At 44.6% G+C, this 18,387-nt stretch overlaps 2 protein-coding genes across 3 annotated transcripts in view; one reads left to right on the top strand and one right to left on the bottom strand.

Moving 5' to 3' along the window:
- Window positions 1–275: 275 nt before the first annotated feature.
- Window positions 276–11,847, bottom strand: LOC310688375 (embryonic protein UVS.2-like). 2 transcript variants are annotated; one of them, XM_083464711.1, is made up of 12 exons: window positions 11,634–11,847; window positions 11,474–11,498; window positions 10,408–10,548; window positions 7,829–7,946; window positions 7,231–7,409; window positions 6,765–6,846; window positions 5,991–6,118; window positions 4,869–4,984; window positions 4,052–4,277; window positions 2,510–2,628; window positions 1,966–2,188; window positions 276–620 (listed from the first exon to the last, which is right to left on the bottom strand). In XM_083464711.1, exons 1-12 carry the CDS (start codon window positions 11,700–11,702, stop codon window positions 607–609), a joined length of 1,440 nt encoding a protein of 479 aa, XP_083320837.1. In that variant the 5' UTR covers window positions 11,703–11,847; the 3' UTR covers window positions 276–606. The 2 variants fall into 2 exon arrangements, with proteins under 2 accessions (XP_083320837.1, XP_083320838.1); XM_083464712.1 differs by having other exon boundaries at window positions 11,648–11,846.
- A 5,844-nt stretch (window positions 11,848–17,691) lies between these two features.
- LOC310689002 (transmembrane protein 263-like) overlaps window positions 17,692–18,387 on the top strand; it is a 312,856-nt gene continuing 312,160 nt past the window's right edge. Inside the window, exon 1 of the mRNA XM_083466206.1 lies at window positions 17,692–17,858. Within this exon, the coding sequence (XP_083322332.1) occupies window positions 17,853–17,858 (6 nt within the window). The 5' untranslated portion in view covers window positions 17,692–17,852. The remainder of the gene's footprint in view (window positions 17,859–18,387) is intronic.

Here is an 18,387-nt window from a genome sequence, read left to right as displayed (position 1 = left end):
CACAGAGAAGCAGTCAATTAAGTCATAATGATGAGCCATGCCCCCAGCACACTCTGTGCATCAGCATACACACAACACACAAGGCAATGTCACTGATTCCTGACTTGAAAGAGCTTGAAAAACAGGGATATAGGCACTTGCCACGAATAAAACCACTGGACTTACAAGGAGAATGATGGGCAATTTCCATTGGGAAAGGCCTGTGTGCCTAAATAAGGAAGACAAGGCAAGTGCACTGGAATGTGAGCAGATCAAAGCAATCTGAATGCGAACCATGGGCTTTTAAAGCTTTACTTAACATATTTTGTTACATAGTTCAAGGTGCCACCAACAGATGGCTAGTAAAAATGGCAATTGAAGAGATACGGCACAGAATAACTTCTCCCTGCCTGCTTCAATTGCTCCTTGGTGCTTTGGCAAATCTGGCGTACAGTTCAGCATTCTGCACTTGAGAGTATTTATGTCATTACTGGGAGAAACTGATCAGTCTTTAAAAAGAAACAAAGCACAACACCAGCAAGAGGCAAAGACAATCTGGCATCCGAATTTCCACCCTCTTTCTTGTTTGCAGTTCAGGACGAAGGCAATCCTCCCACAGGCTGTTCTTCATGATGGCAAAACTGCAATGACAGGTAAAGTTTGTTTCATCTGTTCATGCTCATGGAAACTCTGTTGAAGGATTAAAAAAGCCTAGGCTTGAGGCAGGGCACATAGCATTAATATTGTTTGCTGCATTTATGAATGTAAGCACTAAATGTGGGTTAGTTCTAAAGTCATTAGTCTGGAAGCATGGGCAATATTTTGACAAACCATTGCTGGATAGAGCTCATGACTGGGCTTAGTAGTGAAGCTAAACTGTGGTCTGCTTACAGGCAGTATGGTGCAGTGATTAAGCATTGGATTAGTACCTGGGATACCAGGGTTCAAATGCCTGCTCTTGCCATGAAACTCACTGGGTGACATGCGCCCAGTCAGAGTCTTTCAGCCTAACTACTTCACAGGGTTGCTGTCAGGGTAGAGAACCATGTACACCACTTTGAGCTCCTTGGAAGAAAGATGGGATCTAAATGCAATAAAGAAGCACAAGGGCCTTTGCCTTGGTGGTCCACTTCTGGCCCACCTGCTTTTATACCTAAGTGAGCCGTAAGAAGGGCACTGTAGGGGCTGGCATACTAGCCACTCCCCCTGCAAATGAGACAGGAATGGGAAATTGCAGCTGTCCTTTTGCCCATCTTTCTGCATTAACACACACTTAGATACAAAGGCCTTTCAAGCACAAGGTCACTGATCCTAGCATATTGCCCTTAGCCTTTAGCCCTCTTCAGGCATTCAGGGAATGGGAGAAAGACAAGCACACCAACAGTCAGGAAAACCCTGAAAGAAGGCTCTCTGCTTCTGGAAGTCCCCCTCAAACTCATGGAGGGCAATGGGATGGCCTATATGGAGCTTGCACCATTGTCCCTGCAGTCTCCTCCCTCATGTATTGCTTTTTCCAGTTCTCCAAGGTTCGAAGAAGGCTTTTATCTGTCTGGAAAGCAATATGGGGTATTTTCTTTGTGTCAGGAAATGGGGGTGAGGTTCATGTTATTCTTCCTCACAACATAACCGTCAAGTTGACTTGGGGCCTATTTTTGTATTGCTATACATAACCCAAACTTCTCATTACAGGCTTTATGCCCAGTGTGGGGAAGATACTTGAGCCTTATGGGCCCCAGGCTCATTTCCCTGTTGAGGCATTTGCAGCCTCGGTTACTTGACACTCCTGTGTCAGTCTTCGCATCATGTCACTATAACTAAATAACTGGTGTATTTCCATTTAACCAAACTTCTGAGGAACACAGGTGACTCACATATCCCTCAAGGCAACAATTCCACAATAGGAACAGATCATTATTTCTTCCCCACGTTTTTTCAACACAAAATCCTGCCCTCTCCCACCCAGATACCCTAGCAACAGTACTTAACTCATTGAGTAGTCCAGCTTAAACCCGGAATACTGAGAAACAACGTCACTGTAAAATTCTATACGTAGAAAGCTCCCAGTGGAATTGAAAGCTGGAACCTCTGTCTTCCCACAAAAAGTGCCAAGAAGTGGAGAGCTGATGTCGCTGCCATCACGAAAGACAAGTCTGTCATAGTTGCACCCAGCGGCTTCCTCCAGGTCAAAAAAGCCCATCGTTAGGGAGATCTGAAGGAACCACAGTAAGGGCACCAATTTCTATGTGTAGCATTTTATCTAAATTCAACAACATAGTATGCATTAAAGCAAGTGAGCATTTGGATTTGAAAATACATATATAACATGCATACCCATAAATTAACAAGGCAGATCTGGAGCAAGCTATATTTCATCACTCAATGCAGGAGCAAACAACGCATTGGCTACCCCTGATCTAACACAATCTTTTCTGAAGAGAGATTGGGATCAGGTCTTTAGGGGGAAAGTAATGAGCTGCATAAAGTTGTTGCCCTAGCCAGGGAAGCCCACCCCCCTCCTCCTGCCCCTTACCCTGCTTCCTGCTGGAGCACTGATAATCCATAGGCATCTTTTGTTTGGAGGGTATTTTCTTGGGAAGTTTGGAGAAGTGACCACTCCATGAGTGCTCGTGAAAGTCCCTCCACATATCACTGTGATGAAAAGAATGGGGGGGGGGGCGGTCAATGGAAAAAAATGGAAAAAAATCAGTATGTTTAAAGATAATGTTCACTCTAAATAAAGGACACTCATACGGATGCAAGAGTTCACCCAAGTCAGTCTGGTGTAATGGCAAGAGTGTTGAGGTTGGATATGGGAAATCTCATTCATGAAGCTGATGGAGAGCAATGAAGCTCTCTCTTAGCGTAGCCTTTCTTACAGGCTTGTTGATAGGTGGAGGGTAGGCAGGATACAAAATCAACAAGAACATAAGACACCAAGAGAAGAGGAAGAGAAATCAGCATTAGGAAAGGTGGTGAAAACTCTGCCAGGTCTTGACTGGTCCCACCATGACTGGTAGGTAGCAAAAGTCTCCACCAATGAACATGTTGAGAAGCAGGAAGAGGATAACTGTGGTCCGGCACTGCTATCCCTCCATTGGGCCATGGAGTTGATTTTCTTTTTCTTTCCTAATCTGAATCCAGTGGGGGAGGCCTGTAGTTTAGCCGTAGAACATCAGCTTTGCATGCAGAAGGTCCCAGGTTCTCCATCCCTGGCAACTCCAAACCAGGCCTCTACTGACCCTGGAGAGCAACTGCCCATCAGCATAGACAATCCTGAGCTAGGTGGACCAATGGTCTGACTTTGCAGAAGGCAGCCTTCCTATGTGCTTCTCCCTTTGTTTGATTTATCTATTTATTTATCTCACAAGATTTATCTCACTTCCTTGATTGTAATGTAACCTCAAAGCGGCTTACAAAAAGAATAGAATTATCCACAACAGAACAGTTAGAACCAACTATACTAAATGTTCAAAAATACTTAAAACCAATGATAAGTTCTAAACCAGATTAAAGCACATGTCAACACTCTGCATGTCTGGATAGGCTTGCAAGTGCTATTAAGAGTACAGGGAAGGCACCTGCCTGGTGAAACTAAGCAAGAATTTCCAAAGGGTGGGTGCTTGCAAATGTGGAATGAGGATTACGTGGCACCTGCAACAGGATCAGGTCTGCAAACTGAAGTAGTTGAATGGGCATTTCAATAATAATAACAACAACAACAACAACATCAACAACATATTTTAGTGAGCATTATTTTCATTAAATTTGTATACCCGCATATCTCAGGGCGTATTTGGAGTAAGGTATGTCTGAGCAAACATGTTTCAGATGGGTGCAGACATGCAAAGATGAGCAATTAGTTTGAGGTCCATAGACTTCTATGGGGGTTGTTGTGATAGCAAATGGATTTGGAGAATTTGGGTAATTCAGATCCAGGGAAAGACAGCATAAAATTAAAATACTCTTGGAAAACTGTTCCACCAGTGCTTGTTTTTATTTTGCATGTAGTGTATGTGTTTCTTTCCTAGCACTGATGCTTTCAGCAAGTAGTGAGAGATAGAGCCATTCATACCATGTGCATAGGAGGCTGTGAAACCCTTTGATGCAACAGCCTCATCACTCACAAACTCCACAAGCATCATGCTTCCAGAAGACACCACTGCTGGCAATTGCCCCTCTCCACATAACTTGTCAACAAGAAGACGGGCATTTCTGTTGTTTCCATCATAAATTCGGATGTAGTCGGAGGCACAGTTTGGAGAGCGCTGGAGATCCAAAACATGAAACTTCAGGAAGACCTAAAGCAGAAAAAGAAAGCCAAATACATTTTAGCTTGGCTGGGCCCTGATTCCCAGGATTCTTGAGGTGGGGAGATGTGCTTGAAACGTACAGTTGTATATATAGCCTGGTGTCACGTACTTGAAATTAACCTGAAGAGTAATGTTGTGTCAGTAAGTTCAGAGCAACTCCTGAAACAGACTGCAACTCCTAAAAGTATACAAGTAGCAAGAAGGAAGAAGAAGAAGAAGAAGAGGAAGAAGAAGAAGAAGAAGAAGAGGAAGAGGAAGAGGAAGAGGAGGAGTTTGGATTTGATATCCCGCTTTATCACTACCCGAAGGAGTCTCAAAGCGGCTAACATTCTCCTTTCCCTTCCTCCCCCACAACAAACACTCTGTGAGGTGAGTGGGGCTGAGAGACTTCAAAGAAGTGTGACTAGCCCAAGGTCACGCAGCAGCTGCATGTGGAGGAGCAGGGAAGCGAACCCGGTTCCCCAGATTACGAGTCCACTGCTCTTAACCACTACACCACACTGGAAAGGTCCATTCCCTGCCCTCCTCTTATCTGTTGTATAATCCTGATACATTAAACAATGATTTGAGCATCCTTACCTTTCCTTCTGGGATTTGGATCAGCCATAGGCATGTGACATTTTTGGGGTATGAATATGGGTAATTATTAGAGGAGAAGTTGCCTCTTCGATTACGAAGCACAGTGCTACAACAGTCTAAAGAGCAGAACAGAACAAAATAAGGGGAAAATGAGATGTGCAAAGGGAAAATTCCAACACAACTTTCTGTTTATCTATCCTTGCATTCTGTGAGGGAGAACTCAGTGTTCATTAAATATGTCACTGTTCAACCTAGTAAAGGTTACTCCTGCTGAATGAAGAAATTAAAATATGCCTGTTAACAATATCACACACACACACCAGACAGCAAATGATTGTGATTCATGACTTGAGCTCATTACATTATGACCAACATACAGTGCAGTATACAGTATTAGCAAAATGTTCCTCATTATGATGAGTGGGGTGGGTGTATAGAAAAAAGAGGACTTGTGTTTTAGGACTGTTGGGGTGTGTAGGGGAGTGAACTCCGTACACTGAGCATACAGAGGCACATTAAACACCCCCCTTCCCTATAGGTTCCCAATTGGCAAGGCAATCCAATGATAAAGGGTTGGCCTTGCCTTCAGTGCAGGTGCCAACTGCAAAGAGAAGATCCAAATGATGATAGATGACCAAATACTGCACATTCATACACATACTGCACCTGCATGGGATAGCACCTTGGGGAAGGCTCTCCTTCCCAGCACAGGTAGCTTGCAAAGAGGGCCAAGTGTTGACCAATTGGGATGGAATAATATGTTCTTGAAAGGGGGGGGGAATGGCTATTAGCCATGATGGCTATGCTCTACCTCCCTAGCTGGAGGCAGTGATGCTTCTGAATGCCTGTTTTTGGAAAGCATGGAAGGGAAGAGTGCTCTTGTGGACTTCCCCACTCCAATGGTTTTTTTGGTTTTTTTAGTGTATTGATAGAGGTCCCCTTTCAAGTGCAGAGTAAATGATTCACTGTTTTCAAAGCATGGCATTGGGAAGAGAAAGTATGTTAAGGTGAGGTGATGCCCATCTAGGTCACAAAATCTGGCAGCACTAGCTGATCTCAAATGTTATAAAAAATTAACAACATCAGATGGGGAACTACCCATGTAGCATTCTGAACACTTACTGCATCTGTAGAGCTTGTTGATTTTTTTCACATCTAGGTCGCTGAGTCCTATTCTCTGACCAATTGGTACAGATGCATTTGGGATGGGGACAATGGTTGCTTTGCCGGGAGCACTAGAAAAATCGTATCTGCAGAAGACAGGAATGGATGTGCTCATCAAACTCTGTTGGGTCATTGTTTTATAATGCAACATCTACAATAATATTTGCATGGGAACCACCCTAGGAAATGAAGAATAAAAACTTCACAGACATTGGGTTGTCCATACATACATGCAAAAGATTTGGGGTTCAGCAACAATATTGTACCAATGTGGCAATGAAACACTTTTGTTCAGTCCCATGATTTTTCATTTGTATGGTTCCTCAGGGTTCTATACTGTCCTTTTTAACATCTACATGAAGACATTTGAGAGAGGTCATCTGCAGTTTGGGGTACAGCTTCTTCTCTGTCTCTCCCTATCCAGCAATTCCAAAGATGCTGTAAATGTTGTAGATCAGTTCTGGCTGTTAGTGGGATGAAGTGGGTGGGATGAAGACTAACAAGCTGAAACAAAATCCAGGCAAGGCAGAGGTTCTTGTGATACGTAGGAAGGGTTTCAGTTTGGATGTTCAACCAGTGTTGGAAGAATTTGCACTCCCTTGCAGCTTCAGCGTGTTCTTGCACATTGCTCCAGGGAGAAGACAGAGATGAAATTATATAAAAGAGGATCCTTACACTACAGGTAAGAGCAGTTTTGTCTGAAAAGAAAAGGTGCCCTGAAACACAACTTACGGGCCATAATGCATCACTGAACCATAGTCATACGGAAGACCCAGATTATTAGAGTCCACTTTCTCGAAATTCCCCTGTTCTCCTGTAAAATATGAGAGTAAATGAAGCAGGCACTCAAAGGAGAGTTAGAACACAGGGGGAGAAAGAGAGAGAAGAATGATTTTAACAGGTACTTGTGAAAATAAAGATGTTGTTTACTTAGCAACAGTTTCTCTGCTGAAGCCCTTGTGAATTTCTGAGTCCCTTTGAGAACAAGTGCTTGGGTTTGCTTGTTTCCCCACTTCCACTTTTAACCTTTTGTTGGAAGCCCAGAGTGACTGGGGGAGAAATATTTATTTTTACATGGTTTAAATGCAACCTCTGCTCAGAATTGAAGATATATGCACAATATAGAAATGTTTTTGTTTAAATAATCCTCTACAGCAAGCAAGGGTTAAATCTGTTACTTGAATACTGGTGGACATACCTGCTGTGACATACTCCAAGTGGATTTTAACATACTTGTCTCGGTCGTTCCGGGCCTGTTCATGTATGAAACCCAGGGCATGGTTGATTTCATGCTGAATTAATCCTTTATATATGCAGCCATTTTTTGCCAAGCCCAACTGCTGTTTGCCTCCAATCTTTCCAAAGTAAGACCAGCACCTGAGAACATGGAAAGCAAAAACCTGTGCCATCACATAAAGCCGTGGCCTACAGTTTCATTTAGTACATTTATAACTTGCCTTTCAGTGAGCAGAAAGTGTCATACTCTCTCATATTTTACCCTGTGAGGTAGATGTTCTCTCATCTCCTTTGCCTGTTTTAGGGCAAGGTCAGGGTTTCAACCACCTATAAAGCATCCTCTCCTACTAACACCAGCTTTTACACACTGTTGGACTCCAACTCCCATGTACTCCAGGCAGCATGGCCAGTGGTCAAGGATTATGGGAGCTGGAGTCTGCCAATATCGGGAATGCAACAAGTTGTGGGGAAAGCTTCAGCAGAGGAGAAGAAACAGAATGACAATATAATTCCAAGCAATAGTAGTAGTCTTAGATATCATCAGGAGAGATAAAACTTACCTATCTGCAGGTGAAATATTTATGTAGTCATGTTCTGTTGAACGCCTGATAAACTGAATACATGTCAGTGTGACAAATTCTTGCATTGCTTCAGCTATCACAGTCCTCTCCTCCACAGCTAAAAAAATGCAAGGGAGAGAAAGGAATGCATTGAAAGTTCCCATATTATGTGTGTGGAATTCAAACAGAATATGTTTTGCCAACATGGGAAAGTTCCCTGCACTCCTGGGTGTACCATTATGAAATATCTCATGTAGAACAGGGCTCCTGGGAAATTGTGAATGTGTGTGTAAAGGAGGATTTCTTCCATGTAAACCTTCTTCAAAAATTATCCACCTAACTATGGCTACTCTCTGCATATGGTATAGCAGTGAAATCGTGTCCAACATTCCAGGGAAACATGAATGCTGGAAGCAAGTGGGTGCCAGCACTCTCTCTATTGCTTACTCTATTGCGTACACAGACCACTTCAGTGCTTGTTATGTCTGTTGCGTAAATGCTTTTTATTATGGGTTTTGGGTTGTTGTTTTTTTGCAATTGTACAACGATATCAAAGTATAAAATGGGTATAGCAGACTTGGTTATGTCATATACAACCCAACACATTTGCTGTCTGATTCATGTAATTGATGCTGCAACCCGCTGCCTACCAAAGCCTGTGCCACAAGAAACTTTAGGGTGCAAATCCAGCTCAATTTAACTTAAAAATGTCTGGCCTTCAGATCCCTCTGATGATGATCTTTCTAGTCATCTTCAGACAGGGGTAAGGCTGTAGCTCAGTGATGGAGCATGTGATTTGCATGCAGAAGGTCCCATGTTCCCATGTCCCTGCCATCTCCAAGTGGGACTTAAATAAAACTGTTGACTCTGGAGAGCTGCTGCCAGTCCATGTAAGCATTACTGAGCTAGATGGACCAATAGTATAACTCAGTATAAGGTAGTTTCCTATGTTCTTATGGCTCTTCTGAAAATGATGACCACAAGCCAACAGCATTATCTCAGAAGGTCTTGTGGACTCTCAGCCTCCTATAGAGTCAGAGGCCAACTCTGCATAGGAGTCTCTATACTCCAGATAATGGAGCAATGGTTTAGACCTTAGATTAAAATTTGAATCATCCCACCAAATTGGTTTGCTGTCCTCAAAGTCCCTGCTAGAGAAGTCAATTCCAGAGGCTGAGGCTATTCATTGGTGATAAAGTGCATTGCTCCATGGCAAAGTTGCAGCTTCACTTGAGGATCAGGACTCTGGCTGTCAATTATTAAGATGCACTTGGGGATATAAGGACTCCCTTGAGCTTTGGAATGTATCAGCTATTGTGTGGTGGGGTGGCAGTGCTCCCCTAACCTCCTGACAGTCTCATTGCTGTTGCCCATTAGGAAAGAGAAGGGGAGGGGTAAGGCAATGGCAAGGTCAGCAAAGTGCAAACACACTGCTGGAGCCAATTCAGCACGCCCATTGGTGTGTTTGCACCATGCTGACCTTGCCCCGCCTCTACATCCCGGTAAGTTCCAACAAAGCAATACAAGACTCGGCGAGTGCCATCACCCCACCATACTTTCCGCTGTTGGTTCTGCTTGGGAGCTGTCCTGGGTCCTGCAAGACTGTAACCTGCTGCCTGCTCCAGTTTTGTGCTGTCTGTGGTGATTGCACCTCAATCAAGGTTCCCAACAGGAATAAGGCACCAGCCTGATTAAGAAGTGGGTAGTATCACCAACCCAACTGGGACATGGGTGGTGCTGTGGGTTAAACCACAGAGCCTAGGACTTGCCGATCAGAAGGCCGGCGGTTCGAATCCCCGCGACGGGGTGAGCTCCCGTTGCTCGGCCCCTGCTCCTGCCAACCTAGCAGTTCAAAAGCATGTCAAAGTGCAAGTAGATAAATAGGTACTGCTCCGGCGGGAAGGTAAACAGCATTTCCATACGCTGCTATGGTTCACCGGAAGCGGCTTAGTCATGCTGGCCACATGACCCGGAGGCCAATAAAGCGAGATGAGCGCCACAACCCCAGAGTCGGCCACGACTGGGCCTAATGGTCAGGGGTCCCTTTACCTTTTATGGTGTTGGAGGAGACTCTTGAGAGTCCCATGGACTGCAAGAAGATCAAACCTATCCATTCTTAAGGAAATCAGCCCTGAGTGCTCACTGGAAGGACAGATCGTGAAGCTGAGGCTCCAATACTTTGGCCACCTCATGAGAAGAGAAGACTCCCTGGAAAAGACCCTGATGTTGGGAAAGATTGAGGGCACAAGGAGAAGGGGACGACAGAGGATGAGATGGTTGGACGGTGTTCTCGAAGCTACCAGCATGAGTTTGACCAAACTGCGGGAGGCAGTGGAAGAGAGGAGTGCCTGGCGTGCTCTGGTCCATGGGGTCACGAAGAATCGGGCACGACTAAATGACTAAACAACAACAACAACAACATCACCAACAACCATGGCTCCCTGATTGCTATGGAAAAGAGCTATTGGGGTTTTTGGAGGGTGATATAGATATATAATGGATTTTCATTCTACAAAAAATTCATTATTAGCAAGAATGAATGCTGGAGAAGGCCTGTTGTAAAGCTTTAAATAACATACAAAATTCTGTAGAGACATTAATTGGAATGTTGACCAGCCCATCTTCTGATCTAGGCCAAATACATCTCTGATGGCATTTCATGGCACTTCGCTGTGTTCTTCGTCTGTAAACAATATCATCCTGATGCATAAATGTCTCTCCTGCAAGGATATTATTATTATTATTATTATTATTATTAGTAGTAGTAGTAGTATGATTTCATACCCACTCTTCAGCATAAGGTTCCAGACTGGGTGACATCAATGTAACAATGCAATTTTAAAATCAGTTAAACCAACTTACAGTCAGAAGAATAGGTAGATCCTAAATATCTCCCTCTCAGATGTCAAACACCAGTGTAAAGCTGTGTGGAAAGTTGCCTGGATGCCTGAGATGAACAGCAGGTCTACCCATTTAGAAATAATGGAGGGCTAGACCAGGAATGCAAGTTTCTCAGAGCCCTGCTCATTTGAACAGCAGGCAGGAAGAAATACTGCCTTGTAAAACAAAACAAAAACCCAAACCCCAGAAAACAAACAACCAATCCTGTTTTCCTTCCAGTTTATGAACTGAGTACCAAAGACCATATGACCACCCATCAATAAATATGTTATTTATTTAGCACGCTAACCAAGTTCATCAATATGTTGCAAGATTTAATAGTGATGAAGACCTCATGGAAAGTAAAGTTAATCTCAAATGTATAAAGCAGGAGGTGCTGAACAATGCATTCTTTTATTAAGGTCAGCAACTTTGAGATCAGACTGCTACTATAAAGGCACCCAGGGTCAAAATCCACCAAACATTTCCCTCCATGAGCTCAAATGAAGTGAATGGGAGGAGCTGAGTGACAACACTACTCCTGTTGTTGAGCAGCTCCCATTGTTTTCAATGGAAGTCATGCTGAGGGGCTTCCCAGAAGACCTTCCTCCCCTAAGAGTGGAATCATAGACACCCAGATCTGAATGCTATCTTCTCAATTACATAAGACAGAAAAACTCTACAACAATCTATAGAACAACAGCATGGCATAAGCAGGACATTGAGAGCATGACATCTCATAAAACAGGCATAAATCAAGCTCACCTGTGGCCTTGCCTTCCTGGATTCCCTGAAAAAGAGTGGGACATCTTTTTAGGGTGCAGTATACTTAATCATTGAAATGTAAAATTACAACAGAAAATGCAGGAAGTGAGTTTGAGAGAGAGAGGTCTAGACAGCATCTTCAGCAGCATCAAGGACACACCTGGACAGGTTTACCTGGTGTAAACCTCGGAAAGGACAGTAATAAGGTTGATAGTGATAGAAGATTCATCCTTGGGTTGCTTCATGGGTTCTTGTAGGTTTTCGGCAGCTTCGCTTGTTGAGCCCTAGCTATGTGCAACTTGGATGAGGTTTTTTATATGGAAAAAGGCTGGCTTTAATCTGCGCAGAACAGCTAGATAACACGATGTATTTTCACAGAAACAAACAAGCTGTGGGAATTCCCAGAAGAGCTGTCCGAGTATCATTTCATGCTACTTTATCATTGGAAGGAGGGGAAAGGATAAACAAATGTTGCAATATGAGAAAAGCTAATTGTTGGGTGACTAACACAAAATGCACTCGTCTATAAATAGGTGAGGACTTTAAAAAAAAATAGTTTGAGTATTGGAACTATGAAGCTACCCTTGGAGCTTGCATGCATGCATACACAGCAGCATCTCTGAACACTTCCCCACTTGGAGGGGAAGGCGATTGCCCCTTGGATCCCCACTTGCTGACAAGAGGGAGCTGTCCACTGCCAACACAGCAGTCTCACAATGATTCAGTTTGCCATACATAGGCAGGCAGATGAAGGCTTCCCGATAAAGGCTTCCAGGTCTACTTCTACTGAAAACAACAAAGAGTCTTGAGGCACTCAGACAAAGAGACGGGAAGATCTATTGAAATGACTTGTTAGGAGTTTTCTATTAGATTTCTGTGAATGTGTTTTGTATCAGTGCGGGTTGCCTGAGGCCTTGGACCTAATAACAGACCTGGCAACTTGCCAAGAACCTCTTTCTCCAGGAGACTGGATGATTGTGATCAATTGCTGGTATTTTGATTGGCCAAGAGACCTATGAAGAGCGGGTGGGCTCTCTCTCCACCATTCTCAGTTGAGGAATGTTGAGATCCAGCTATCTGTTAAGTTGCAGCTTGAGGGACACTCAGGGCCCAAACTACATATGAAGTTTACAATAATTTGTTATTGAATGCAAACATTTTTGTCAGCATGGGAGAGGGGCTTAATCTGGATTGGGGGCCTGGCATGACACGGGGAGGAGTAGGGAAGGCTTTAATCTTTTGCCCCCATGCCAGGGTCCTTATCTGGCTCAGGACCCCTATACTAACAATTTAAGAAAGCGAAAGCTTGTACTCTTGGGGAAACTCTCTGATTTATATCATGCATAGCATGGCCCCGAGAGGAGGACAGGGAAAACAGAGTTTTGGGGGCTCTGAAGCATCTTAAGGCCCACTGTAGATCTGATGTGGAAGCACTAGATGTCAGGGCGTCCATTGGAGCTTTATGCTGTGAGCTTCCATCTATGCTTCACTCGTATAATTGTAAATAAATGCAAATATTACAAAATGCCACAACCCTCCTGTGACCTCCTTTCCAAGGAAACTAGAACTGTACAAGCACCACTTCTCTGGAAATGCTCGCCACATGGAAAATGTAGGCGCACAAAACAGCCTGTTGTCAGATCCAGAAGTAATGTGAAATCATATGAAAGCTATGTTAAGAGATGAATGTTTTCCCTTGATACTGCTCCTGCAGGGGCTTTGTTCAATTCAACCCATTGCCTGGAACCGCCTCCCCTTCACCATGCAACAGGTTTGCTTCTTTTCTGCTTTCGGTCTTGTTTCAAGTCCTAGTAGTATAACAGCTTTTCTTCAGTGATCCTTGCCTTGTTGTAGTTCTTTTCTTTCATTGTTAAGATTCCTGTCCCCAGTCTCAATGCCACATCTGTGTACATCTACTCAGAACCTACGATAATTGTCTGAGGCCCTTCTCCATGAATCCCCACCAGGTGCTGACTAGAGAGGGCCTTTTCAGTGTTGCCAAACTGGTTATCAAACACCTCCCTAGAGGTGCCCTTTTTTGCGGCCTTTCTGATTTCCCCAGGCATTTGAGTCTTCAGTATTTTTAGTACTTTTTAAAATAACTGGTGTACTGTTACTCTGCTGCTAGGTTTATACGGCTCCTGGTTTCATTCTGTTCAAGCTTCTATTTCCAAGCTGTTGTGGTTTTTTTTTTTTTTGTATTTTATGGTTTTTGCTTGGAAACCAGAACTGTTATTATTGGGCAGTAATCATGTCCCTTTTGTGGGCTTAACAGCACCTATTGTTGCTGGATAACAGTAATTACAGATTCCCCCAACCCATGCATGTTGAGGATCCTGATTACAAAAATTTCAGTTTAAGACTGGTAGGAAATGTCTTTAAAACTTACTTGAACTATACTAAGCATTCATTCCACTCTCCTATACTACAGCTGTCTATACAGTACCATATTAAAATACAAGCCCAAAGGGCCAAGAGTGATGACAAAAGAATCAACACCCTTATTATTATGGTAGCTATAAAGCTGTGCGGCTCAGTATAAAACCCTGCAAACAACACTCAAAAGACACAGAGAATCATACTTTCACAGCTGCACATTATAAAACAGCTGGGCAGACAATCTCAAATAGTTAGGCAAGAAAAACATGAAAAACAAAAACCAGGTCACTGCATCGAACACAGCATGGGTCACTCTTCCCAGCTGAGGGCTGGAGTGGAATTTTGAAGTTTGGTCTTGGACTGCAGCCGGATGAGTCTGTGGAATGCAATTCTTAACCTTCTCTTTTGACTCCACTTGACTGGGAGCTAGATTGGATGCTGAAATGAATTGCTGGAGGTCCGTGAGTCACTTATTCAATTTGTGGAAACATTAGAAACGTGTCCAACTCAATGAATGGTTAGTTAACCGCTCTCATAGCACTTTGTAAACAAACATCTCCACAAACAACTTTTCTTGTGCAACCTTCTTCCCATATACTTTTATATAATGGGCAGTTTAATGAGTTTAATTATCTGACAAAGCAAATCCCGTTTCAAAGCTGTAGTCTACCATCCGCATCCACTTTCATTCTCCCCTTCCCCCGCCATCCACCCCTGGCTCTTTTGGCCATATTAAATTTGGACCAAAGTACTTGTAGTATCTACTGCTCTTGCTTAGATCCTTCAACACAGCCTTTTAAGATGTCTTTAAAATCTAAAGTAGAGACGGGTGGATCCTGATGTGGGTTACAGAACAGGCCACTCAGCAGAGTGGGAAATTCTGTACCAGCGAGTTTAATGTTCCTGCTGTCATGAACTGGCAAGATGATGGTGAGTAGGTAGAAGAGGAGTGTAGCCAGGACTGAAACACACCAGGGCAAGTAGAGGATGGGGAAGGAAGAACTCACAGGGTGATGGAGAATGGGGAAGGGATGAGGGTCTGTTCACAGGAACCAGAGCAGCAGGACCCATCACCAGAGCCAGAGGGGCCCCTGTCTTCATGAACATGGTGGGCTCTGAGGTGTAGGGAGCAGCAGGCAGCATTCTCCAGGAGGCTGAGGCAGGCAAGGGCCCACAGCCCAGCTCCCTAGCTGGCCAGGTGGGGCTCACAAGCTCTGGGAGGAGGTGTGTGGTTCCTGAGTAGGCGAAGAACAGGTGAGGGTCTCGTGCCTCGTCAAGCCCAGATGCTGCAATCAGCAGGCAAAGTATAAAGGGGAAGCAGCTGAGCTGCTGTGTTTGCTTAACTGCCTATGTTGAGGGAACTTGCGTTGGATGCTCCCGGGCCTCTCAGGATTGTGCTTTGGGTTTGACTCTGGTCTGTATCCTGACTGCTGGACTTCAGACTTGGCTACTTGGATTGACCCTGAACTGTGTTTCCTGACTTTTGGACTTTGCTTGTGTGGACTGACCTTTGAACTTTGAGCTCTGGATTTAGCATACTGACTTGATGCCAGGTAGGCCAGAGGTTCAGGACACCTGTGCACCTACTGTACTGAGGAGCAATGGTAAGGTGAGAAGAGAGGGAGAAGGAGAAGTCAGGTTACCAGTATCTTCCCACCTGTTTGCTAAGTTGTACTTTCCACTGTTTCACAAAGGGGTGCTGCTCCAGTCACTTGATCATTTTGGTTACCCTTTCCCGCACCTTTCCCAGATCTGCAGTATCATTTTACAGGTGCTGCAATAAGATCTACACCATAGATCTGAAAGGGGTTCCAAAGTTCAACAAGTCCTTTCTGTCTGAGGTTGAGGAATCTTCTACACTTCAAGCCAGCCAGCGTTACATTTTATATGAATTATTTCTTTTGCTATTTTAGCACTCACACATAGGTAGGTGTCTTACCTATATTCTTTTTGGTGTCTGAAAAAAACTTTTTTGTTTAGGCAAGCCTGCACAGACATGCAGGATGTGGACATATATTCTGGTTTTGGGCTTGTTTTTGATTTTTTAAAAGTTGGCTTAACAGATAATTTTATTGTTTTATCCTTTTAGTAAACTGCTTAACGTTTTATAACAATCCAGTATGTGAATCCTGTGAAATAAAGTAAATGGCCTTTAATGTCTTGGCAGAAAGGCAGCATACAAATGCAGAAAGTAAGAAGGCTTATGTAGGATGCTCAACAGACTGCAAGAGACCTAGAAGTCTCTTTGTGGTTACCTACACATGCACGTTTCACAAGATCTTGGAACCAGTCATGCAGGATTCCAAGGACTCAAGGCCATAAGCACATAGGTGCCCCCTCACCAACATCCATAGTAATGTGGACACCTTTGGCAAGACTGGGAGAGCTGATGTACACCCACATGGCCCCTTTAATCACACCACACTCACTGCTTCATGCTCATTGTGAACAATACTGGTTCCTATTTTGCCAGTATTGAAATACACCCCATTGACTCCCTGTGGGTTTATGATCTTGGAGAGCTGGTCTCAACTTTTAAAGTCCTACACAACCTAAGATCCAAACATCTGCTGAGACAGCTTTCCTGCATCAATCTGCCTGCCTACTGAGATTGTCATCTTGTTTAACTAGACAGGCTTTTAGTCTCCTGTTCATGTTGATTCCCTCTGCTCCACAAATGCTCCTCTCTTGATTTCTTCCCCTATGTAACAGCAACTCAAAACAGTCTGCGGTTGCCCTCTAGTGGCACATTGTGTGAGCTGTACTATATGTTCAGTTTTGACAAGCTTAGTTTCCATTTCCAAATACAGTACAGTGGTACCTTGGTTTACAAACTTAATCCATTCCGGGAGTCAGTTCTTAAACCAAAACTGTTCTTAAACCAAGGAGCACTTTTCCTAATGAGGCCTCCTACCGCTGGTGCCCTTCCACTGTTCGGATTCCGATCTTAGACCAAGGTAAAGTTCTCAAACCAAGACACTATTTCCTGTTTTGTGGAGTTTGTAAACCAAATCGTTCTTAAACCGGACTGTTCTTAAACCGAGGTACCACTGTACTAAGCTCGGAAGAGTTGTTAATCACAGTCCCAAAACACAAAAGAAATACTGGGTTAATGGTCACAAGAGGCATATTTCAGAGGTCCACACATCACAGAAGTTCACATGAATATGTGCATCTTTCCATATTCTAAAGCTTTCTTACAGAACATTTCCTAAAATGTGAAGTTGGCATCCTTCCCTATGTGCTGAATGCTGGGTGGCAGACCACATGCCCTGCATGCCCAGGCTGACTTTTGGGACATCTTCAGGTAAGACTGGGAAGAGACTCCTGCCTGAAACCCTGGACAGATGCTACCAGTCAGTGTGCAGACCCACAGGTAGCCAATGCAGTGCCCTAAGAGGCTGTTGGACTCCAGTTCCCATTAGCCTCAGGCAGCATGACCATTGGTCAAGGAGAATGGGAGTTGTAGTCCAGCAAAACCTGGAGGGCATCAGGGTGGCTTCCCCTGCAACTGTCTCTGTATAAGGCAGATTCCTGTTTGCAGGGGGTTGGAAGACATGACCCCTGGGGTCCCTGCTAGTCTACAATTCCATGATTCCTATAGACTTTATAAAGTTCATTAAACAAAAACTCCAAGTGCAGCAGCATTCCCAGCAAGGACAGCCTGCATCTGAAGTTGCTGCACACAGGGCCCTTCTTTCCTCAAAGTTGGCAACTCCCCGCATCCTCTAGGATGCTCTTGCCCACTAGAAGATGGCGACCACTACCCCGGGCCCCCCTGCCGGACCCACGCGCTCGTTCCTCTTCCGGCGTGGGTTGCCATGGCGCCAGTCCCCTCCTTCGCCCTCCTTCCCTTCTCCAGTGTTTACATCCAGAGCTGGAGTAGGAGGAGGAGCTGGAGGCTCAGTGCCGGGGAAAAGGCTCTGGCAGCCGCGGCGACCTTGCGCCGCTGCCGCTCCTCCTCTCGAGTAAGCCGCGGGGAGAGCCAGGGAGCGCCGCCATGAAGGTGAGCGGGGCGCGCGCCTCGTCCTCCCGAAGGCGCACGGGGCCGGCTCCCTCCTCTCCCTGGAGCCAGGGCGGGTGGCAAAGGGTCGGGGCGGCGGCTGGTTTCCCCAAGCAAAGAGTTCCCCCCCTCCCTCCCACCACCACATAGGGAATTCCCATCCCTGTTCCAAAAACAAACCCAAGTTAACCTGTGCGTTATCCTTGGAAAGGAAGGATGCTCAGAGGTGGTACAGTCACTCCCCCCCCCCCCCGCTCATGGGACTCCCATCAAGGGTATACTTCGGGGCACTGAGAACGACCATCTCATCCAGTCATGGTGATATTAAAACGTACACACAACCCATTGCCCGAACTTGGAAGTTTTTAATCAGAAGTTGGCTATCTATCTATATGCCAGGGATTCTTTAGCTGAAATCCCTGCACTGCTGGGGGTTGGACTAGATGACCCTTGGTATCCCTTCCAAATCTACAGTTCTATGATTCTTTGAAATATTCCTGAACTCTGGGCATAGTCCAGGTTTCTTTTTGAA

This window comes from Podarcis liolepis (assembly GCF_965112155.1).
Source record: "Podarcis liolepis genome assembly, chromosome: 1".
Taxonomy (NCBI): domain Eukaryota; kingdom Metazoa; phylum Chordata; class Lepidosauria; order Squamata; family Lacertidae; genus Podarcis; species Podarcis liolepis.
Note: the sequence above shows the minus strand (reverse complement) of the source record. Positions and strands in the feature narration are given on the sequence as shown.

Coding starts and splice junctions, on each gene's coding strand:
- LOC310688375 (XM_083464711.1), bottom strand. CDS start 11,702: ATGAATCTTCTATCACTATCAACCTTATTACTGTCCTTTCCGAGGTTT. Junction 7,947..10,407: donor TAATGTCTCTACAGAATTTT/GTATGTTATTTA, acceptor GCATTTTTTTAG/CTGTGGAGGAGAGGACTGTG. Junction 2,629..4,051: donor CACAGCCTCCTATGCACATG/GTATGAATGGCT, acceptor TTTTCATCACAG/TGATATGTGGAGGGACTTTC.